The sequence below is a fragment of the Gastrolobium bilobum genome, unplaced genomic scaffold, assembly GCF_033153095.1.
Source record: "Gastrolobium bilobum isolate Gb01-03AN ecotype WA unplaced genomic scaffold, APGP_CSIRO_Gbil_v1 utg522, whole genome shotgun sequence".
In the NCBI taxonomy this organism is placed as follows: Eukaryota; Viridiplantae; Streptophyta; class Magnoliopsida; order Fabales; family Fabaceae; genus Gastrolobium; species Gastrolobium bilobum.
In genome coordinates this window covers 239,852-264,072 of record NW_026897044.1, presented here as the reverse complement: position 1 = coordinate 264,072, position 24,221 = coordinate 239,852, and the positions used below count along the sequence as shown (strand labels likewise).

The following is a 24,221-nucleotide window of genomic DNA, read 5'->3' as shown; positions in this document are numbered from 1 at the left end:
ATTAATGGTGTAATTTTATAATTACCTATCTCAATATTATTATTATTTTCCTTTATAACCATTGGTTTACTTATGATTATGATTCCTGCTAATAATACGATCATGTGCAGTCTAGTTGTCGATGTAGTCGGTAGTTCCTCTGAGTTATAAATTAATAATGAAATAAAAGTAATTTCATAATGTGTAGAGTGCACTGTAGACACTTGTTGATGTTGTCGGTAGTTCCTCTGAGTTATAAATTAATAATTAAATAAAAGTAATTCCATAATGTGTAGAGTGTAGACAGAATATTTGTAGAGGCATGACGATGTTAAAACTTAGAGAAGGACTAGTCAAATTGGACCATTATGTGGAGACAGAAATTGATGTTCATTGCAAAGGCATCACCTACATAAATAAATGTTAACAATAGCGGCAAGCAAGTCGGTGCCGACTCTGTCTCTGTCGTCAACACTTGGAATAAAACATACACGGTATGACTTATTTCGCCCATTGATCCTAACAAGGTTCATACTCAATTTTTTTTTTCATTCATCTACTTATATTTAAATCACATAATTAGAAATATTGAAAATCGTTGGATGTATGTATAATTAACTATTAAAATTCAATATAAAACCATAAAGTTGGATTCGTTTTTCGTGAATACATATTAATTATTTGCAATAAATCAAAATGATATCAGTTTAAGATGAAATTTAAGATATTTTTTTGTAATTATAATTTATTTCAAGGTTATAATAATTTTTATTATTATAATATTTTAATCTTTCAATTCAAAATGATATTATTTTAGAAGTAAAAATTGATAACTTTTCTACATTTATTATATAAACATTAAAGCCTATATATATAAGATCGAAATCATTTTTGCACCGATATAAATTATATTTTAAATCTTGTTTATTAATTTAATTTATATCTAACGATTCTAACTCTAAGAGATGTAAATCCTTAGATGAAAAAAAATTATCTTTTTTCGATCATTACATATAAATAAAATTTAAAAATTATTGTAAGACCTTCGAAATTCAACCAGGTTTTTGTGTTATTGTTATCGTTTTCATGATCACCATTTTCTTTTGCCTCATCCTCCTCAAAATCATGCTTTTCTATTGAATAAAACCCGCCTTGCATATTTTCATCCCTCCACTCAACAAGTATCAAGCTGTGAATTGTTTGTTATTTTTATTCACGAAGAGACATTTTTTTTTTAAATTTGAAGCCTTAATTTTTCAATTACAAGAACAATTTTACCATTAGTTCAGACTTTTGCTTTTAAATAAATTCATAATAATAATATTAATAATGAACTTGTAATAGTAGAATTATACATGGATAGAAATACAGAATATTAAAAAAAGTTTTTACAAAATGAATTTGTCAAGTATGCAAATAAAGGCTTAATTATCTTTAAATTTTGATGAATCAAACTTCTAACACATTTTTGTAGGTGTGTGTTTCTCTTTTTAATGCTCGGTAGCTAAGCATGCATCACATTTATGGGTGCATAGCGCAATATCTCAACAATCACCTCAATGAATGCTATCCTCCTTAATCAATGATGAAGATTTTATAAAGAGTAGGGTTGCTACTCACCTTTATAATCATAACAAACCTTTTGTAATAGATTAGCCTAGCCAAGATAATTGTGTGAGTGCAATTCTTTAAAAAGAAGTTTGAGAATGAGACCTTTTAGAGAAGAACTTTGTAACCACCATTGTTGGTGAAGTTTGAGTGTATCTAGTGTGACTAGAGAAAGTTTGAATCTTTATAATCCTACTATTCATAGTGAAAGAATTTTCTAAATTAGGTCCAATGGTTTTTATTTCTCTGCATTAGAGAAGATTTTCCACGTTAAAAATTTGTTGTGTTTTTCTTTCCATATCTCATTTCTGCATTCTTCTATCTTTTGCGTTTTAGCCGACCTAGTGACTTCAAGCCGACCTCCAACTGTCGAGCTATGAGCTTGACCTACCGACCTGCAAATTGCATCTGCGCTGATTGAGGGACCCCGAGTTCGAATGGTTCTAAAGATATGAGATGGAGACCAGCGAAACATCTGATGACAGAGACATGTTCAAATTGACAATTGATAAGTTTACATACTGGAGACCAATGTAAAGACCTCTATAAACCCATCCTCAATGCCAGGATGCCAGAAGGAAAAAATGAAAAAGAATGGGAAATCTTGAATCGAAAAGTCATGGCCATGATCAAGAAGTATATTGACAAAAGTCTCTTTGAGCATGTTTCCTAGTTCACCAATGCGCACAAACTATGGACGAACTAGAGTCCATGATACAAAATAAAACTCCAAGGAACAAGGCGCATCTAGTACACCGACTTGTGAAGCTTGAATACAAGGACAATATGAGCATGATTGAACAGATCAACACGTACAAAGGTGTTGTGAATCAGCTAGCTAAGGTTGAGATGAAAATTGAACACAAACTCCAGGCTCTGCTACTCCTTAGTTTGCTACCAGAAAGCTGAGACACTCTAATAGTGATATTGAGCAACTCGGCTCCTGAGGGTAAATTGATAATGGAATCTGTGATTGACAGCCTCCTGAACGAAGAGTCTAGGAGAAGAGAATGCGATGTAACCAGCACGACCCATGCGAATGTTGCTAAGAATATAGGAAGGTTCAACTTTCGAGGGCGAAGCAAGAGTCGAGGTCATGAAAAGTCCCGAAGCTGGTCTAGGCCAAAATATGGATTGACATGCTTCTATTGTGAGAAGTCCGGCCACAAGAAGCCAGACTGCCAGACTTTGAAGAAAAACCAAAAGAGCGACAACATTAAGGCCGACCAGATAAAGCCCAAGAAAAATGAGAACAATATCTAGCTTTAACAAAATATCAAAAGAAAAGAAATTAAAAATAGATGAAGTGAATAGAAGAAGAATGATGATTGATCGCCACTGCCGAGGATTAATTTACACTAAAAACTTGTGGGAATCAACTCATTGTTTTCATTCCTAACTATCATCACTCCACCTTTCTTTGGTACAGTTTGCACTGAACTTACCCATGCAGTATCTGAGATGGGGTAGATCATTCCAGCATCTAAGAGCTTCACAACCTCTTTCCGAACAACCTCCTCCAGTGTGAGGTTGAGTCGTCTCTTAGGTTGCCTCACAGGTTTGACATTGTTCTCCATGAGGATCTTATGAGTGCAAAAGGAAGGATTGATTCCCTTCAAATCTGATATGGACCATTCAATCGAAAATTTATAATCATTTAACACCCTCATTAAGTTTTCTTCTTCAGTAGTGGACAACCTTTTGTTGATCATTACTGGATAGGTGTCTTCATCTCCTAAGAATGCATACTTCTGAGTATAAGGTAGCTCTTTCAACTCTAAATTTGGTGCTCCAACAACTATATTTGTATCCTTTTTCTTCAGCACGTACAATGTAATTTCAAAATTTTCTTGTAGAAAGCTTTCATCAAGAGCTTTAATCTCTTCCTCAAGAGTTTGATCATCAGAATTCTTGTCAGGATCTACTTCATCAAGAACATTAATTCTTAAACAATCTCTATTGCTACTCACGGCAAGTGCACCGATCGTACAAGTAATATAATGATTAAGTAAGAGATCGTTCCCACGAGGATTACGGTTCAAGCACCAATTCACTATCGCAACTTAAGTTGGACAATCAAAGTTGTATTTGGAAACAGGATTTGAATTGCAAAATTAAAATATTAAATATTAAAGCTAATTACTCGCAAGAAATTAAAGATTTGAATAAGTTGATAAAATAAAAACGTAGCTAGGGGTTCGATTTCCTTTAATCTCTTTATTATGTTTGAATTCCTTCTAAATGTTAATCGTCCTTAGTATCAATCTAATCAATTCTTTCGCATGTGATTAGGGCTCAATCCCTTGTTACCCTAAACCTTCACGATCTTGGAAGAACCCTAGTTCCCTGGTTATTCCCCAAGAACATAAGCATTAAGTTCAAGAATCTTAAGATTACGCAAACCCTATGTCTATCCCTAGAATCATAACGTTTACGATGAAGTTATCAGATATGGATCACACACCAACATCCCTATTGTCATGCATTTACCGATGATCATTATATAAGATTTAAGCCTATATAAAGCATTAAAAACAGATAACTTCATTCATGATATAAAGAAAAATTAACAGACGAATTGTTCAAAGCATAATAAATCGACTAAAATCCATCTAACCCTAACTACTTAAAGAACTAGCCAGACATAACAATATCAAGGACAAAAGAAACTATAAAAGCTCCCCCAAACTCTATCGGTGATTGGTGGATCTTCAATATCTCCAGTGAACACTTGACGTTGATCCGTCTCTGCCGCTCACGAACATGAACCGATGAATCTTTCGTGTTCTCTCCGCCTCCAAGCACCAAGAGTTGTTTTGCAATGTGAAAAGTTATGTATTTCTGGTCCCCAATGGTCCTTTTATTGGCCAAGAGTTCGTATCCCAATAAAACACATTGAATGGGCCTAAGTTGGATCTGACTGGGCGTTTAAGCTTGTTGTAGCGCACTTAAGCGCCCTAGGACGGTGATTTTAGATTCGCGATGAGCGCTTAAGCGCTATGGAGGGAGCTTAAGCGCGCTCCTCGCGACAAAACTTTCTTCTTGTGGCGCGCTTAAGCCCTGAGTTGGGGGCTTAAGCGCCCAGAGGCAGTAGCTATTTGCGTTTTTAGGGAGCTTAAGCTTCGAAATGGGGGCTTAAGCTCCCTCTGCTAACAACTTGATAAGATCTTCAATCTTCTTGTTTTCACCTTGATTCATCTTCTTTTCTGATTTGATCTCTCTTTATCCAAATCTTCATATTTGAATCTCTTTGTCAACAACTCCTTTAAAATTAGCAAAGATAATTCAATTAAACAAATTCAGATAATGTTCATGACTATTATATTAAACCCTAGTTTTTAACTTATTTAACTTGATATTTTATATTAATTTAGTCTATAAAATAAGATAAACTAAAGGTTTATCAATCTCCATTGTCAGTTGCATGCTTCATTGCATCAAAGACATTGATGATGACCTTTTCGTCATCTATTCTCAGTTCTAGCTTCCCTTGCTCCACATCAATTAGAGCTCTGGCTGTGGCTAGGAAAGGTCTTCCCAAAATAAGGGGCATGTCACCTTCTTCTTCCATATCTAGGACTATGAAGTTAGTAGGGAAGATGAATTTATCAACCTTGACAAGGACATCTTCAATGACTTCATTTGGTCTTCTCAGAGATCGATCAACAAGTTGCAAGTAGACTATTGTAGGCTTTAATTATGAAATCCCCAAATATTTCATTACTAATAATGGAATGAGGTTGATGCTTGCTCCAAGATCGCACAATGCCCGGCCAACATTAATGTTGTCAATCGCAATTGGAATGTTGAAACTTCCTGGATCTCTAAGCTTCTATGGGAATTTCTTTTGAATAATAGCACTACACTCCTCTACAAGGGCTATTGCCTCAAATTCCTGCAACTTATTCTTTCTAGACAACAAATCTTTTATAAACTTAGCATAGTTAGGCATGTTAGCTAAAGCTTCAGCAAAGGAATATTAATTTGCAAATTTTTAAAACATCTAAAAACCTGGCATATTTTTACTTCTGAGCTTGTTGCTTGAGCCTCATGGGATATGAAGGTTTCTCAAAACGTGAGAAATCACAATGCTTCTTTGAACTATAGGAAGCTGCTCTTTTGCTTCTTCTTTGTCTTTTTGAGTGTGTTCATTCTTGTTTGTAGAAACTTTAACTTTTTCCTTGTCGTGCTCCTCTTCATTATTAAGCTCATCATCTAGCTTTTTTTGCACCACCTTTGGTTTTTCTTGAGGTTCAATCACATTCTCGCTTTTGGTAGTGATTGCCTTGCAGTGCTCCCGTGGATTGACCATAGTATCACTACGAAAAGTGCCTTGATTTTTCTCAGCTAGTTGTCTTGAAAGCTGTCTAATCTGACTCTCCAAGTTTCTGATATATGCATCTTGATTTTTGTGGTATGACCTTGTCTCTTGGATGAATGCATCACTGCTCTGGATGTGATCATTAGTAGTTTTGGTCAACTGCAGCAGTACTTTCTTTAGCTCAGAAAGATTGATGTGTGGAAGAGGTAGGGTTGCAATTGCTGTTGTGATCTCAAATTAAAACCCGGATGATTCTTCCACTTAGAGTTATAAGTGTCACTAAGAGCATTATTCTGATTTCTTGAAGGATTAGTCTGAGCTCTTTGATCATACCAAACTCCATTGACTTGAGCTGAGATTGTTCCAATAAGATTTTCACAATCCCTAGTATCATGATCTCCTTGACAATACTCATAAGCTGCTGGTTGAGCTTGAATTGTAGGCACTCGAGACTTTTGAAACATGCTAGTTAAATTAGGAATTTGCTGAGATATGAGTTTTTGTTGTGCCAACATTGCATCATTACTCTCCAGCTGAAGAACTCATTCCCTTGGTTGTACTGAAATGCTCTCATTCTCGAATGAAGCCATGGATTCAAATAGCTCTAAAGCTTGAGTTTGTGTCTTCTATCTTATGGATCCTCTTGTGGCAGCATTGATCATCATTCTCGGACGGTGTGATCCCGTTGAAGAATAGACGAACTTTCTCCCCAGGTCGTAGCTTGTATTGAGGACACAAATCTCTTCATTGAAGCACACAAGGACTCTCCTTCAGGATGAATAAAATTGGTGATTTCGTTCACCATCTGGTTGTACTTTGTCATCGGGAAGAATTGAGCTAAGAACTTTGCAGCTAAGTCTTCGCAAGTATTGATGTTGTTAGCCAGCTGTTGACCCAACCAGTTGAATGATTCTCCTTTGAGAGAGAATGGGAACAACCGCAATCTAATTGCATCATCTGTCACTCCACCCCACTTGATAGTGTCACATATCATCAAGAATTTATCTAGATGAGCATGTGGATCTTCTAAATCATCTCCTTCGAACTTCTTCTATTGAACCAATAACAACAATGTCGGCTTGATTTCAAAGTTGTTAGCCGCAAATGTTGGCCTCACGATACTTGAGTTTGGTCTTGTGAAACTCAGCATGAGAAACGCGTCCATCAGCTCTTTAGGAGGAGATGGTGGTGGATTATTTTCGGCCATCTCTAGTTCCACTCTTGGCTGTGAACAAGAGGATTCTTCTTGTTTCTTTATCTTGGTGAGTTTCTTATTCTTCTGTGCAGTCTTCTCAATCTCTGGTTCAAATTGTAAAGAAGAAAGATCAATTGTACCTCACATAAAATAAGAAAATCAATTCAGTAAAAATAAAATAAAAAACCCAGTCTTAAAGATCGAAAGCTAAGAATAATATTGGCGTTAATTAATCCCCGAAACGGTGCCAAAAACTTATTGCGATCACGGCAAGTATACCGGTCGGGCAAGTAATAAAGAATGAGTAGAGTTATCATCCCACGAGGATTAATTGCACCAAGCACTATTCTCACTATTCCCTTTAATTTGGACAGATCAATAGATGTAGAGAAGAGTAATTTTTAATTAAAATAAAAATAAACACAACTGCAATTAAAATAAAACTTAGACAAGAACGCAGAGAATTAAAATGGAATTAAAGAAATCAATAACGAAACTGTACCTAGGGAATACTTCGCCTTCGATCCCCCTTGAGTAATATAAATTAATTTCAATAACAATTTATTTCAATTGTTTCAAACAATTCATCTTCTAATTAATTGGTTGGTTAAATCCTAATTTCTTAGTGACTTTAATCATTTAACCCAATTAGAATTCTAATGCCTTAGTAATTTCTTTTTAGATTAAGCCTTAAGCGCGATGAATTATAAAAGTTTATAATTCCTACAAACCTATGTCTGGATCATGGAAGAATTGATGTTTACCCCTATCACGATTAAAATCTCAATATGTCTATTGTGAATCCTAACCCTCAAATCCCTATATGAGTGATCAAGTCATATAAGAATGCATAAAATTATTCCAAGGTAAAACAAATAGTTTGAGACAATTTATTAAAAAATAATTTAATACAAACAAGGATTCACGTTGGATCCATAACCCTAACTACAAAAGAAACTTAGCCAGACATAGCTGGCTCAAACAAAACAAAAAAACAAAAAGAAGTGGAAGAAATCATGAAGAAGAAGAAGAAATCAATGTTGCCCAATTCTTTAAGTCTTCCCTCTCTCTGAAATTCTCTAATCTTCAGTAAAAGCTCATCTCTTTCTGAATGTGCCAGCCTTCTGTTTCCAAGAGTTGTCTTTTTATAGTGATGAAATCCTATCTTTTAATTTACCATAAGATCTTCAATGGTATCTTCAATAGAATCTCCAATCATATCTTTAATCAAATCCTTAAAATCCTCCATTTTATATTTAAAGGAAAACTTTATTTAAAAATATTCAAGAGAATCTTCGATAAGATCTTCACTCAATTATATGATTTAGAAATCCAAAACAAATCCACTTGAGCTCTCTAATTTATCTTTTTATTGAGCTGAAAATTATTGCAAAATAGAAGAATTTTTATGAGAATATTACTAAATATAAAATAGCATTTTAATTATAATTCTCATAACTTTTAATTATTTTTAAATCAATTTCATATTCATATTAACTCTTAATACATAATAAATTGGACTCATCAGCTGCCATTACCGATGCCGAGGTCTTCCTCCTAGGTGAGGATAATTTTCTGAATGTTGTCTATAATGATTGCCCCTAGATTGTTGACTCACGTGCCTCTTTCTATGTCACTCCACACAAAGGCTTCTTCTCTTCCTATAGAAGTAGTGACTTTGGTGTTGTAAAGATGGGGAACGAAGTCACCAACAAGATTGTTGGAGTTGGTGATATAACCATGACCGCAAACGTCGGATGCAGACTCATGTTAAAGGAAGTAAGGCATGTGCCAAATATGTGTTTGAACATAATCTCGGTAGGAAAGCTTGAAGATGTTGTGTTAGTAAACTATTTTGGCGGTGGAAGATGAAAATTGGTCAAGGGAAACTTGGTGGTTACCCGAGGAAAGAAGGAAGACTCCTTGTATATAATGCAAGGAAAAATAAATGATGAAAAAGCCAACTCTGTTCGAGATGGACCTAGCATAGAGTTGTGGCACATGCGCCTCTACCACATGAGTGAAAAAAGGATTCAAATTTTGAACACAAAAGGTCATGTGACTGGGTTGAAAGGGCAAGTGCTAGAGAGTTGCACGTACTATCGCGCTGGAAAGCTACATTGGGTTTCTTTCGTGAGACCAGACCAACCTAGATGACAAAGGTATATTCTTGACCTTGTCCACATCGACGTACGCTTTATGTCGAAGAGATCACTCGATGGTGCTCAATATTTTGTTTTCTTTATTGATGACCACTCTAGAAAAGTGTGGGTATACTTGTTGAAATTCAAAGACTAGGTTCTCCAAGCCTTCAAAGAATTCCATGCTATGTTGGACAAGTAAACTGACAAGAATTTGAAGGTGGTCCATTCTGATAATGAAGGTGATTGCCACCCCTTTGATGCTTACTGCAGAGAGACCAGGATAAAACTAGAAAAGACGCCCCCAAGACTCCTCAGTTAAATGGTGTTGCTGAGAAGATGAACTAGACTATTGAAGGAAGGGTCCGAAATATGCTATCCTATGCCAAATTAACAAAATCATTCTAGGGTTAAGTTGTCCGAACTGCTATTGATTTGATTAATCTATCACCATCATGATTCACGACCACTAGAAGGAGAAATTCCTGAAGAAGTATAAACAGGTCGAAAAGTGACCTATGATCATTTGAAAGTGTTTGAATGTCGAGCCTTCGTGCATACTCCAAAAGATGAAAGGAAAAAGCTTGATGCTAAGACAAAAGAGTGTATATACCTCGATTCGCCTAGATATGAGGTTGGATATAGACTTTAGGATCCCGTAAACTAGAAAATCATGAGAAACCGAGATGTGATCTTCCATGAAGACAAGACTATCAAATACATCTCGAAGCCCAAAGTCCGGGTTGCTATTCGAAGTGAAGAACATGTCTCTCCTATCCAAGCTGATGCATGGGGAGAAAACAATCAAGAAAATGATGAAGAGGACCAACAACAGGAAGAATCACTTGCTGAAGGTGATGAAGAAAGGAAAGTTGAAGGAGGTCGTCCAGAGGTTCAAGATGACAATGAAGAGCCAGATACTCAACCTGAGATACAACCCAGACACTCTACACGAGTGAGACGACCTTTCACAAGATACCCACTTGAAGAATACTTTGTTGTTGCTGAAGATAGAGAATCCTAGAGCTATGATGAAGCCATGACGAGCTTCGAGAAAAAAGAAAGGAAGAAAGCAATGCAGGACATGATGAATTCCTTGCACGAAAATCAAACTTATGAGTTTATCGAGCTACCAAAAGGAAGACGAGCTCTAAAAAATAAGTGGGTTTATAAAATTAATGAGGAGAATGGCCAAAGGACGAGATACAAGGCCAGAATTGCGGTTAAAGGTTGTAACCAAAAGAAGGGAGTAGATATTGAAGAAATATTCTCTCTTGTTGTGAAAATGACTTTAGTCCGAACTGTTTAAGTCATAGCAATCTCAATGGACTTAGAAGTTAAGCATATGGAAGTGAAGACCGTATCCCTTCACGATTATCTTAAAGAAGAGATATATATTATGGAGCAACTAGAAGGGTTCTGAGCTCCAGGAAAAGAAGATTTGGTATGTCGTTTGAAGAAGAGCCTATACGGCTTGAAGCAAGCACCTTGTCAGTGGTATAAGAAGTTTGAATCCTTTATGACTGAGCAGAAGTTCATGAAGACAAAAGCCAACCATTGCGTATTCGTTAAGAGGTATAAGGCCAGAGATTTTCTTATTCTACTTTTATATGTTGACAACATGCTTATTGTAGGGAAAGATAAAATGAGGATAGCCGCCTTGAAGAAGATGTTGAGACCATCCTTCATAATGAAAGACCTCGGCCATGCAAAGCAAATTCTTAGTATAAAGATAATAAAAGACCGTCAAAGAAAGTTCATGTGGCAAAATGGACAAAGTCAAGACAGTAAGCACCCCATAGTCGAACACATAAAACTGAGCCAAAAGTAATGTCCGAGGTCTTATGAAGAGAAAGACGAGATGCTGAAGATCATGTACTAATCCACCATTGGAAGCTTGATGTATGCAATAATGTGTACAAGACCCGACCTAGCATATGTAGTTAGAATGGTTGAGCCGGTATCTTTCGAACCTTGGCAAGGAGCACTGGGAAGTCGTCAAATGGATCTTCAAGTATATTAGAGGAACAACAAATTCATGCCTCCGTTTTGGAGATGATAAAGCCCTGCTTTAAGGCTTTACGAATGCTAATTTAAGGGGAGATGCCGACTCGAGGAAGTCAATGAAAGGTTGTTTGATGGCCTTTGCAGGAGAAGCTGTCTCCTAGCAATCAAAATTACAAAAATGTGTTGCTCTTTTAATGACCGAGGTCGAGTACATAGCCGGAATTGAAGCTTGCAAGAAGATGATGTGGACGAAGAAGTTCCTCCTTGAGCTTGCCATGAGCAAAACAAGTACGAGCTGAAGTATGACAATAAAAGTGCAATTCACTTGGTGAAGAACTCGACTTATCACTCTCGCACAAAACACGTTGATGCAAGATATCACTGGATTCGGGATGTGCTAGAGGACAAACTATTCGAACTCATCAAAATGCACACCGACCTGAATTGGTTCAACATGATGACAAAGCTGGTACCAGCAAGGAAGTTTGAAAATTGCTATCAAGGTTTCAAGCTTCTAAACCCGACACATTAAAGTTGGAAGGAGGAGATTTTTTGGGATGTGTTCTTTTCTTTAATGTTTGGTGGCTAAGCATACATCACATTTATGGGTGCATGGTTCAACGTCTGAACAACCACCTCAATGAATATTACTCACCTCAATCAATAATGAAGATTCTAGAATAAGGTGTAGGATTTATCCTCACCTTTATAATAATAAGAAACCTTTTGTAATAGGTTAGCCTAGCCAAGATAGTTTTGTGAGTAAAATCCTCTGAAGAAAAGTTTGAGTGTAAGACCTCTTTAGAGAAAAACTTTGTAACCACCATGACTGGTGAAGTTTGAGTGTGCCTTTAGTGTGACTAAGGAAGTTTGAATATTTGTAATCCTACCATTCATAATGAAAAAAAAAATTTGGACTAGGTCTTATAATTTTTACTTCTCTTACATTAGAAAAGGTTTTCTAGGTTAAAAATTTGATGTGTGTTTCTCTCCATATTTCATTGCTGCATTTTTCTATTTTCTACATTTTGGCAGACCTTATGACTTCTGGCCAACCTCCAAGTGCCGAGCTGTGAGCTCAGACTACCAACTTGCGTATCCCTTCTACGCTGATTGAGGGACCCCGTCCCAGTAATTTTGAATCAAATCAATAATTAATATAACCTTGGTTATTTTAAAAATAATTTTTTTTTACAATAACGTTATTCATAAATTAATCACGTTATCTTTGTATCAATTAAGGTCATATAGCCACATGAGAACATGTAATGATCCATCACCATCGAGACATTAAAGCGAGGTGACAATAGCATCTTTACCATAAAGCAAATCTATAAAAGGTCGAGTCACGAAGATGTTAAGAGGCATGAACATAATTACTGTGATATTATAGAACTTCATACATTATCCGAAATATACATTAGGCCTCTTTAAATAATTATCCTACTCCTACCCGCCACAATAAAGAGACAAAATAACCAAAAATAAAATAAAATGAAAGATCAGATTAAGGGAAAGCTGTTAAGCATTCTAATTTATAGGAATAGAAAACATTCTAAACTTAAACTCTATCATTGTGCTCTTTTGTCTTCAGAGCTGGGATTTGTTGCTTGCACCGGATTTCTAATCTCTTTAGCTAAAATGTTTCCCTGATGTGCCCCTACAACCAGTTGTTTTAGCAATCAATAGCAAACTAAAAAGTTCACAAGAAACGAAACTTTTACGCCAAAGAAGAAAAGCCTTTTTAATGAATCATGTCACACACAACCAAGGTCATGAAATTATTTCAAGTTGTGAAATGCAAAAGACCTATAAGAAATTTTAAGGTCAACAATGGGAAGGGATCAGTATGTCATGTTTTTGATATATTTTTGTAAACTCAATCTCAAACAGGCATGATATGATGAAATGATAGTTGAAGGTAGGAAAATCAAACCGAGTACAATGTTTAAGGATTACCTGTTGGAGTAGTTACTCGATCACCTGGTCGAATGGCATGTCTAGAACTGGTGGTCATAGACAATCTCCCATGAAGATCTTGTGGGGGTGCCACGTTACTAGCTATAACTGTTTCATTTTCTCCAATTAGAAAGTTACTATCATGAAATAGCTTTACAGCAGATTTGGGTGAGAATGTTGTGGACCAAGATCCACCATTTGACCCAGCTAAAGCCATAATAACATCTGCCTGCATACATCATAGCATGCACAAGTTATGATACATCATGAAACCACACTTCCTATTTGAACATACATGAAATTTTAGATCGAGGAAGATCCAAAAACCACTCCCATTAAATCTCGACTAGCGAAGGTAGGGATAAGGGAAATCCTTGAACGCAAACTTACCTTTACATATTTGCAAAAAAGTTGTTTCCCGGATTTGAATTCATGACCTTTCAGTCAGATAGAAACAGCTTTTACCACTGCTCCAAACTTGCCCTCTTTAGGAAGATCCAAATTAGTATTAAAATAAAAAAGAAAGAAAAATCCTTATGTTCCCGATGTATTGATGGCTAAGCCAACCTATATGCACTCACAAAGTTACAAGAACATCACAGCTTGCTCATTACATCTTTTTAAAACCTAGCCATTATGCATACTGGTAAACTCAAACTGAAATTAAATGTATTGGTGTAAATGACCATCTAACGGTACTAAGTAAAATATGTCAGATAGATCCTTCCAAACAATGATTTGTATTCATTTTTTGAGCATGGTACAATAGATGAAAGAGTGCAGGAAAACAAAATTTTCATTAATCAGTATATTCAGTATATATACACTCTCCGTGTGGTTTACAAATTTTGCTACAGATATACAGAAGAGTAATAACAGTACAGCACCATTTAATTTTTATTTTATTTTATTTTTGGTAATTAAGCACAATTTAGAATGTACAATCTAACAGATCCTCACGTTTTTGAATTAAATTTAAACTAAGTGATCAGGTTTCTGATTATATATACTAGCTCAAAAACAAGAATATCAATTCAAGAAACATTTGCACTTGGGAAATGATTGATAACTAAAACTTCAGAATTACTGACCAGGATCAAACAATCCTTTCAGCGTTTTGAAGGACTGCTTGCAGTTATCATTTTCATTTTATGCTATTTGACACATAATAAAAGGACTGGTGTCCATTACTGTTTTGACAGTCCATACAGAAGTTGTCCACAAATTTTGATTTGTCTTAAACTATATGAGCTGTATATTCCTAAATCATCTGGTTCCAGTTTTATGATCACTGTTGCAAACCTTTTTAAGCACGTGACAATCATCATCATCATCTTCATCATCTAATCTCCTCCATAGTGAAGGCAATGGTTACACACTCACATACAAAGAAACAACACAGATACAAGTGGGGTGGAAGTCTAAGCAGATCGAAATATAAAAATAAAAATAAAAGCTAAACACTGGACCTCTACCATATCAGCAAACACATTGAAGTGAGCAATAATTATGTTAATGGGAAAAGATTTCTGACATGAAAAAAAAAGGCTAAGCATAAACACATAAATGTGCTCAAATGACAGCACATTTTGGAACACAAACCAGTAAAACCAATTCCTAAGCAGCATTGCTAACATCTCATATCTGCTTACTTATCATATCAGGATGAAGAGAATTCTGTCGGGAAAACTCGGTTCCCTCAAGCTCGGCTCAGGGGCCTTTGTGCGGAAGTCAATCAACAAGATCCTGATCTCGGATCTCGGCAATACCTCAGCCCTGAACTTCACCAGGTCAGGCAGCGCAGCGGAACAATCAAAAACGAAAAATTCAAAATAGGAGAGAGAGAGAAGAAGAACACAACCAGTTTTAACGTGGGAAAACTTCTTGAATGAAGAAGTAAAAAACCCACGGGACCTAGTCCAGATCAAAAATCCACTATGAAAATAATAGTTACAAATAATCAAATACACCAATGTGGTGGTTAACTCAACCTCTCCAACAATGATGATAATCAAACTACCCTAGAGATGTTTCACTCAAACTCTCTCTAGAGATCTCTCAAATGCAAAGCATAAAGCTTTACTCTAACAATCAAACAATTTTTCTCTCAAATTTGTTCTCTCAAATCTGACCTAGCCTCCACCCTCAACTAATGAGTATATATAGAGGAGGTGGAAATTAGGTTTAGGGTTTTTAGGAAACCCCTCAAATGGGCTTGGGCTTATCATTGAAGGAGGAAGCCCAACAAATCTCCCCCTCCGACTTCAATGCGTCGGCTTTAGCATCAATCCGGCTCCTTCACAGCAATCTTCAAATTTTCTTGCTGGAACCGGCTTTGTCATCATGTCGGACCAATTTTGGTCAGTGTGCACCTTGACGAGTTCGAGCTCACCACCTTCCACCACATCCCGGATCCAGTGATACCTCACATCAATATGCTTAGTACGGGAGTGATAGGTTGAATTCTTCGCAAGATGGATTGCGCTTTGATTGTCACAACCCAGCTCGTACTTGTCTTGATCATGGCTGAGTTCCATGAGGAACTTCTTCATCCACAGCATCTCTTTGCTTGCCTCAGTAGCGGCAATGTACTCAGCCTCAGTTGTAGATAGTGCAACACATTTCTGAAGTCTTGATTGCCAAGAGACAGCTCCTCCGGCAAATCTCATCATGTATCCCGTCGTCGACTTCCTCGAGTCGAAATCTCCCCCTAAATCAGAATCCGAGTAGCCTTGCAACTCGGCTTTGCCTTCTCCAAATCGGAGACATAAGTCGGTTGTACCTCGGAGGTACTTGAAGATCCACTTCACTGCTTCCCAGTGCTCTTTGCCGGGGTTTGACAAATACCGGCTTACCATTCCAACAGCATACGCCAAGTCGGGTCTAGTGCAAACCATTGCATACATCAAGCTTCCGACGGCGGATTGGTAAGGGACCTTCATCATCTCATCTTTATCTTCATCAGATCTCGGACATTGCTTCTGGTTCAGCTTTATGTGTCCGGCTAGGGGGGTGCTCACTGTTTTGGCTTTGTCCATGCTGAATCTCTTCAGAATCTTCTCAATATATTTCTCTTGACTCAGCCACAGTAGCTTCTTCTGTCTATCTCGGATAATCTTTATTCCGAGAATCTGCTTTGCAGGGCCAAGGTCCTTCATTGAGAAGGACGAGCTCAACGCCTTTTTCAGGGCGGCTATCCTCGATTTGTCTTTCCCTACAATAAGCATGTCGTCAACATATAACAACAAAATCAGAAAATCTCCGGCCTCATACCTCTTCATAAATACACAGTGGTCGGCTTCAGTCTTCTCAAACTTATGATCAGTCATGAATGATTCAAATTTCTTGTACCACTGTCGAGGTGCTTGCTTCAAGCCATAGAGGCTCTTCTTCAACCGACATACCAAGTCTTCTTGGTCTGGAGCTTGGAATCCTTCAGGTTGCTCCATATATATTTCTTCTTCTAAGTCACCGTGAAGAAATGCCGTCTTCACGTCCATTTGTTCTACCTCGAGGTCCATTGAAGCTGCCATGGCTAACACGGTTCGGACCGAGGTCATTTTCACCACAGGAGAAAAAATCTCCTCAAAATCAACTCCTTTATTCTGATTGCAGCCTTTCACTACAATCCGGGCTTTGTATCTCGGCTTTTGCCCGTTTTCTTCATTCTTAATCTTGTAGACCCATTTATTTTTCAAAACTCGTCTTCCTTTTGGAAACTCAGTCAGCTCATAAGTCTGATTCTCGTGCAGAGACTTCATCTCGTCCTGCATTGCCTTTTTCCATTCTTCTTTCTCTGAGCTCGTTACAGCCTCATCATAACACTGAGGCTCACCGTCTTCAGCAACAACGGTGTACTCATCAGATGGGTACCTTGTAGAGGGTCTTCTTTCTCGAGTTGGATATCTCGGCTGTTCTTCAGCTTGAGAACCCGGTTCATCATTTTCATCCCGGATCTCATCATCAACTCGAACCTCAGTGTCTTGGTCATCTTCAGCTTGTTGCTGATCATCAATTTCTTCGTTTTCTTGATTTTCTCCCCCTGCTTCAGCTCGGACAGGAGGGATGGGTTCTTCACGTCTGACAGTAACCCGGACTTTGGGCTTCGAGATATCATGAATGTTCTCATGCTCATGAAAGATCACATCTCGACTTCTCACGATCTTCTTATTGATTGGATCCCAAAGTCGGAACCCGAACTCACATCTCGGCGAACCAAGATAAATGCATTCTTTAGTCTTTGCATCAAGTTTAGCCCATTCATCTTTAGGGATATGCACGAAAGCTCGGCATCCAAACACTTTCAGTTGATTGTAGGCCACTTTCCGACCTGTCCAGACTTCTTCTGGAATTTCTCCTTCAAGTGGCCGTGATGGTGAGAGGTTGATCAAGTCAACAGCAGTTTTAACGGCTTCTCCCCAGAATGATTTTGGTAACCCGGCATTGGATATCATGCTTCGTACCTTCTCTTCAATTGTTCTGTTCATCCTCTAGCCAGTCCATTTAACTGTGGAGTCTTGGGGGGCGTCTTCTCAAGTCGAATCCCGGCCGCTCGGCAATATGCATCAAATGGGCCGCAATACTCACCACCATTGTCAGATCGGACCACCTTCAATTTCTTGCCAGTCTCCCTTTCAACCATCGCATGGAATTCTTTAAAGGATTGGAGTACCTGGTCTTTAGTCTTCAACAAATATACCCACACTTTGCGAGAATGGTCATCAATAAATGAAACAAAGTACTGAGCTCCTCCAATAGATTTCTCTGACATGGAGCAAACATCAGTATGGACGAGGTCAAGAATATTCCTTCGTCTTCTTGGTTGATCCGGTCTCACAAAGGAAACCCGGTGCTGCTTTCCAGCTAGGCAATGCGTGCAACTCTCCAACGCTTGGCCTTTCAACCCGGTCAGTAATCCTTTCTTGTTCAGGATCTGGAGCCCTTTCTCGCTAATGTGGCCGAGGCGCTTGTGCCAAAGTTCCAAGCTAGGTTCATCTCGAACAGAATTGGCTTCTCCGCCATTGATCTTTCCTTGCATCACGTACAAGGAGCCTTCCTTCTTACCTCGGGCCACGACCAAGTTTCCCTTGGCCAGCTTCCATCTCACACTACCGAAGTAGTTCACTAACCCGGCATCATCAAGTTTGCCTACCGAGATTAGGTTCAAACACATGTCAAGAACATGCCTCACATCCTTCAACACAAGTCGGCATCCGACATCTGTGGTCAGAGTTACATCACCGACACCAACAATCTTGCTGGTCACCTGATTTCCCATCTTCACGACTCCAAAGTCACCACCTCGATAAGAGGAGAAAAAACCTTTGTGTGGAGTAACGTGGAAGGAGGCACCAGAGTCAACAATCCAGGTGCAGTCATCATATGCAACATTCAAATAATTATCCTCACCAAGGAGGAATATCTCGGCATCAGGATTTGCAGCCACCGCAGTGGTGCTCTTGTCTTCCCTCTTCTTGGGAACAATCTGATCCGGCTTCACAGAGCCGTTCTTCTCATCATTCTGTAGGGTCTAGCAGTCTGGCTTCTTATGGCCTGTCTTTCCACAGTAAAAGCACTTCAACTCATATTTCGGCTTTGACCGACCTCTGGACTTGTCTCGTCTGTCACGACCTCTACCTCGGCTTTTGCTTCTACCGCGGGAGTCGGATTTCCCTTTGTTCTCAGCAACGTTGGCCTCAGACGTACTCGAAGTACCTCGTTCTCTTCTCCTGGATTCTTCGCCCAAGAGGCTGTCTGTCACGACATCCATCTTTAATTTTCCATCTGGAGTCGAGTTATTCAGGGTCACCACCAGAGTATCCCAGCTTTCTGGCAGCGAGCTCAACAGCAGCAATGCCTGCAATTCTTCATCAATTTTCATATCAGCCTTTGACAGCTGATTCACAATACCTTTGTAGGTGTTCAGGTGTTCAATCATGCTCATGCCGTCCTTGTATTCAAGCTTAACAAGTCGGCGAACCAGGTGTGCTTTGTTCCTGGGAGTCTTCTTCTGAATCATGGACTCCAGCTTCGTCCACAACTCATACGCGTTCGTGAATTCGGACACGTGCTCAAAGAGGCTTTTATCAATATATTTCCTGATCGTGGCTACCGCCTTCCGACTCAGGATCTCCCACTCGTTATCAGTTTTGCCTGCCGGTCTCTCATCAAGGATAATGGGCTCATGCAAATCTTTGCAGTAGAGATGATCTTCCATCATCGGTCTCCAATATGTGAAATTATCTGCGGTCAACTTGAACATATCTCCATCATGAGTTATGCCACTGGTCTCCATCTCGTCTCCCTCAGATCCCGTCGAACTCGGGCTCTGATACCACTGTCGGGAAAACTCGGTTCCCTCAAGCTCAGCTCAGGGGCCTTTGTGCGGAAGTCAATCAACAAGATCCTGATCTCGGATCTCGGCAATACCTCAGCCTGAACTTCACCAGGTCAGGCAGCGCAGCGGAACAATCAAAAACGAAAAATTCAAAATAGGAGAGAGAGAGAAGAAGAACACAACCAGTTTTAACGTGGGAAAACCTTCTTGAATGAAGAAGTAAAAAACCCACGGGACCTAGTCCAGATCAAAAATCCACTATGAAAATAATGGTTACAAATAATCAAATACACCAATGTGGTGGTTAACTCAACCTCTCCAACAATGGTGATAATCAAACTACCCTAGAGATGTTTCACTCAAACTCTCTCTAGAGATCTCTCAAATGCAAAGCATAAAGCTTTACTCAAACAATCAAACAATTTTTCTCTCAAATTTGTTCTCTCAAATCTGACCTAGCCTCCACCCTCAACTAATGAGTATATATAGAGGAGGTGGAAATTAGGTTTAGGGTTTTTAGGAAACCCCTCAAATGGGCTTGGGCTTATCATTGAAGGAGGAAGCCCAACAAATTCAACATAATCCATCATTTGCACTAAGAACTATTGTCAAAATCCAGACACAAGGACCATCTACAAGTCCAACACATAAATTAATTCAATGTTTAACTTAAAAAAAAAATACAAAAATTACATGCTTTAACCTACTGGTTTGGAATCTGAGTGCAAGTCTGACACAATATTTAAATGTAATTGCAAACACTATCACTTTTAATGCCAGTCTATAGTAATGAATTCCAAGTGGAAAACTGCTATACTGCACATAGATGGCTGAACTCAGCCTTTAACTCATCATTGGCAAAATGTTTTGGAAAGTCAAAGATCATAAGCAGAATTTACAAACTTTCAAATCTCAGAAAGAAACATTTTGAAAATTTCAAGAAAGAAAAATCCAGAAAACAAAGAAGATACAAAAGTGAACCATAAACTGACTTTTAACACTACAGTCTCGAAATATTACTCTATTTGAAAAAAATATATATATATATCGTTGAACATGAGACGAAAGCTTGCATAAGTGTTCAAATCGGTAAGTGAAATAGGCAATTTTTAATACTGAGTTCCACCTGGGTACCAAAATAAATACTATAAGTCACTAAAGTTTATCCAGCAACAATTATAGATTCAGCACAGGCACCAGCTGGTGCATAGAGTAGCTAAAAAAAATGTTGCATCAATGACATCATAGCATCTAGGAAATGAACTCAGACCACCAAGAAATGTTTCTCAACTAAAATTAGAATGACATTATAAGTTCCTTTGAGAGTTTAAACTTTTCTTGCCATAGGGCATTAAAGAATATGCCTCCATAGTTTTTATTAATAGAGGATGAATGATTGTTAACCCACTCACACAAGTAAATCAGAGATTAAATTCCAGAATACAAATTTTCTTTCTCTTGATAAGAACCTTGGGATACACCACCCCAAACTTTTCTTGTAAAACACTAATTCAACCCAAAAGCTTAAGCTATTGGGTGAGGCTACATTAATGGTTTTATATATCTCAACACGTCCCCTCACACGAGAGCCCACTGGGCTTGAAGAGTGGACAATGCATAGGCCCACCTACCTATGCGAAGAAAGAAATTCCACTAGAAAGAAAGTGGGAGGCGGTGAGGATCGAAAGTGGGAGACGCTAAGGATCGAACCCGGTACACCGAGGCTCTGATACCATGTAAAGAACCAATTCAACCCAAAAGCTTAAGCTATTGGGTGAGGCTACATTAATGGTTTTATATATCTCAACACTTTCCTATGATGACTGATGATCACAATAAAAATAATATCAGGCCTTATTTCACTAAATGCATGCAATAAACAGAAATGCCTCACTAACAACAGAGAGCAGACCTTATTAGGCTGGACATCATCAAACACATGAGCTTGACCACCATAAAAAATAGTCATCTGACAGCTGGAAGATGTTAACCCATGTGAACTGCAGTCAATAACAAAAAGCATAAAATCCATTTTCCAAGGTAAAGCCATAAAGGGGACGAAAGTTTAAAAACAAACATGGGGAATTGGGCAATTGTATTAGTAAGATTCACCTTGGAGATGTGGAAGATTCTGGGTCTACTATATTAGTCATAGGTTTCGGTCGGCTGCCACCAAGCAGCACTGCAGATGAAGTTTTCTCAGTGGCAGCATTGGTTGTGTTTATAGAACTCAAAATGCCAGGGCCCTTGATTCCAGTTCTAGATCCTTCATCAGCAGCTGACTGAGAGATAAATGAAGGACCGGCATTGGTATCCCTCATTTTGTTTGAGGTTATTTGATGAACAAAAGGTGTTAATTGGGCACCGTGAGGTGGATGCTGCATGCAAGGGCCAACATTCATGAGAATAGATTGCTCCCATTTACTGGCATCAATCTTAGTGTTGGAGGGAGGCTGAAATATCTGAGAACCAGAAGTTGGCTTCAGTGACTGTATACCAAGAAACACTTCATCATCATTGGACCTTCTAAGGCGCTCCCCTCCAGCTGCATTTCGGAGTATCTGTATCGAAACAAAACTCTCAAGTATCAAATAATAGAAAGGCAAAAGCAAAAATATGTATCAAATAATAGAGAAGAAGAATTGTGTGGGACCTTCATCAAATGTGAGTTTTGAAGGGAATCAGGGCCCATTTGAAAGGCATCTCTGGAGGAACCCATAAAGGTGGAATCAGAATTACTTCTCTTGTTTCCCACTAGTCTATTACCTATCTCAGCGCCAGAAAAATCACTCCTCGGACCATAGAATGGAACTCCCTCAAGATGATTCCCTACCTGTCTTTCTATCAAATTGATGAGGGAAACAAACATTACACTCCAGAAAATTGAAAAACACTTAAAAGGACAACAGAAGCCACTATAAATATTTTGTATTTTCAAAAACAACAAGACTAAAGACTAAGGACGCCTAAGTATTCAGTGAAAATTCCAAGGAAAAAAAAATGAAAAAAAAAAAATGATATCATCATCATTGTTATCTAATGCACAAGCACTGACAAAACATAAAATACAGCAGAGAAAGTTTTCGGTATAAACAACAGAAAATCTCAGCATAAATTCAGTTTCGTAAATCCAAAGATATTAGTAGAAGTATGAACTATGAAGAAGAGAATCAAACCAACACCAAACTGCAAAGAAAAACTATGTAAAAAAGAAAGGGGGGGAAAACCCTGAAAGCAAACTTACATAACTTGCCAGAAAATGTTCCTACCAATTAACACACAATGGATGAATGGTTAAGAAAATGAAAATAAAGGAAATCCCGACACACACACAACTTTGTTGAGAAAACAAAGATCAACAGAATCTAACTACCCCAACACAACACTAACCTTATTAAAACTAACTAATCCATCAGAAAGATAACCCGCTACTGAAAAAAGCAAATAGATAAACTGAGGGTAGAGAACACAACAAACACAGCACAAGTGGAAGGTGAAAACTGATAACAAAGAAATAAAAATCACAAGTAAACCCCATACATCAAAATGCAGCACATGGGTTTCATACAGGAAGAGAAAAGATCATGTTTTTAAGCAAAAGGGGGTGGTACGCACTCACCGGAACCAATGTCGGAGGTGGTTGAGAAGGGGCCACCGCCACGGGACACGGTGGTGGAAGAAGGGGAAGGGGGCCTAACATGGAGATGGGTGGTTTTAGGGGCCAAAAGGACATTGGAGTCATTGGGGTTCTTCTTCATGCCTAGAAAATCATGGAACACAGGGTTCACTATTTGTTGTTGGATCCCACTGTTGTTATTGTTGTTGGCATTGTTAAGCTGAGCCATTCTCAGCAGGGCCATAGCATACACATCTCACTCTTCATGGATGATTATAGTTCTACTCCACACTGAAGAGAGAGAGAGTGTGTGTGTGAGAACAGAACACTGATCTCTAGAAAAGGGTCTGAAAAGAAAGAGAATCTGTGTCCTATTTTAAGAGAGAGAGAGAAGAGAGTATGAGGGAATGAAAAGGTTAATGGCAATTGTTCTGTGGTGTGGTGATGTTTTCTGTTCAATTTAATGGAGGGGCATGTCTGTCACTGCGTGATTCTCCCACTTATTGCTGCCTTTTTAATTTTATTATCTTTTTTTTTCTATTTTTTATTTATTTATTTCTGGTTTGTGGGTGATATATACAAAGTTTTTGGTTTTCAGTTGGGAAGCCCCCAACATCATAATTTAAAGAAACACTTAATTTTTGCAACTTCTAACCGATTTATAATTTTGGGATTTCAAGCAAAAACCAAACATGTTAATAATATATGTTGGTGTGAATGTAATAAATTCTGTCAGAGTCCATGGGAGAGAAAAATATATGGAAGGGGAAATAGAATAAGGGTGTGTTTAAATGAAAATTTAAAACAATCTTTTAAAATTCGAACGATCATCGATTTCGTCGAACCAGATTTACTCTTTACATATTCAAAAAAGATAAACATATTATTTATATTGAAAATTCACATAAGAAAATTAAAAATGAATTTAAAAAATAAATTGATTCTCAATTAGCAAATATTATATACTTCTAGGCTTCTAGCTCTAGACCATATCCTAACATTAGATTAAAATTGTAATATAAACTAAATGTACCTTTTATGCCTTGACATAACACAGA

General features: G+C 38.0%; 1 protein-coding gene across 1 annotated transcript; it reads right to left on the bottom strand.

Annotated features, from left to right (window-relative positions):
* Window positions 1-12,663: 12,663 nt before the first annotated feature.
* LOC133303666 (protein TIFY 8-like) lies at window positions 12,664-23,526 on the bottom strand. Its single transcript, XM_061503615.1, has 6 exons — window positions 23,167-23,526; window positions 22,201-22,388; window positions 21,660-22,108; window positions 21,460-21,547; window positions 13,211-13,439; window positions 12,664-12,911 (listed from the first exon to the last, which is right to left on the bottom strand). The coding sequence occupies exons 1-6, from the start codon at window positions 23,405-23,407 to the stop codon at window positions 12,823-12,825; spliced, it is 1,284 nt and encodes a 427-aa protein (XP_061359599.1). The 5' UTR covers window positions 23,408-23,526; the 3' UTR covers window positions 12,664-12,822.
* Window positions 23,527-24,221: the final 695 nt, after the last annotated feature.

Bases quoted from the DNA above. Each gene is read 5' to 3' on its own strand.
- LOC133303666 (XM_061503615.1), bottom strand. From the start codon at position 23,407: ATGGCCCTGCTGAGAATGGCTCAGCTTAACAATGCCAACAACAATAAC. The intron at 22,389-23,166 runs GTGAGTGCGTAC...TCAATTTGATAG, and splicing joins CACCTCCGACATTGGTTCCG to AAAGACAGGTAGGGAATCAT. The intron at 13,440-21,459 runs GTCTGCTCTCTG...TGATGTATGCAG, and splicing joins ATGATGTCCAGCCTAATAAG to GCAGATGTTATTATGGCTTT.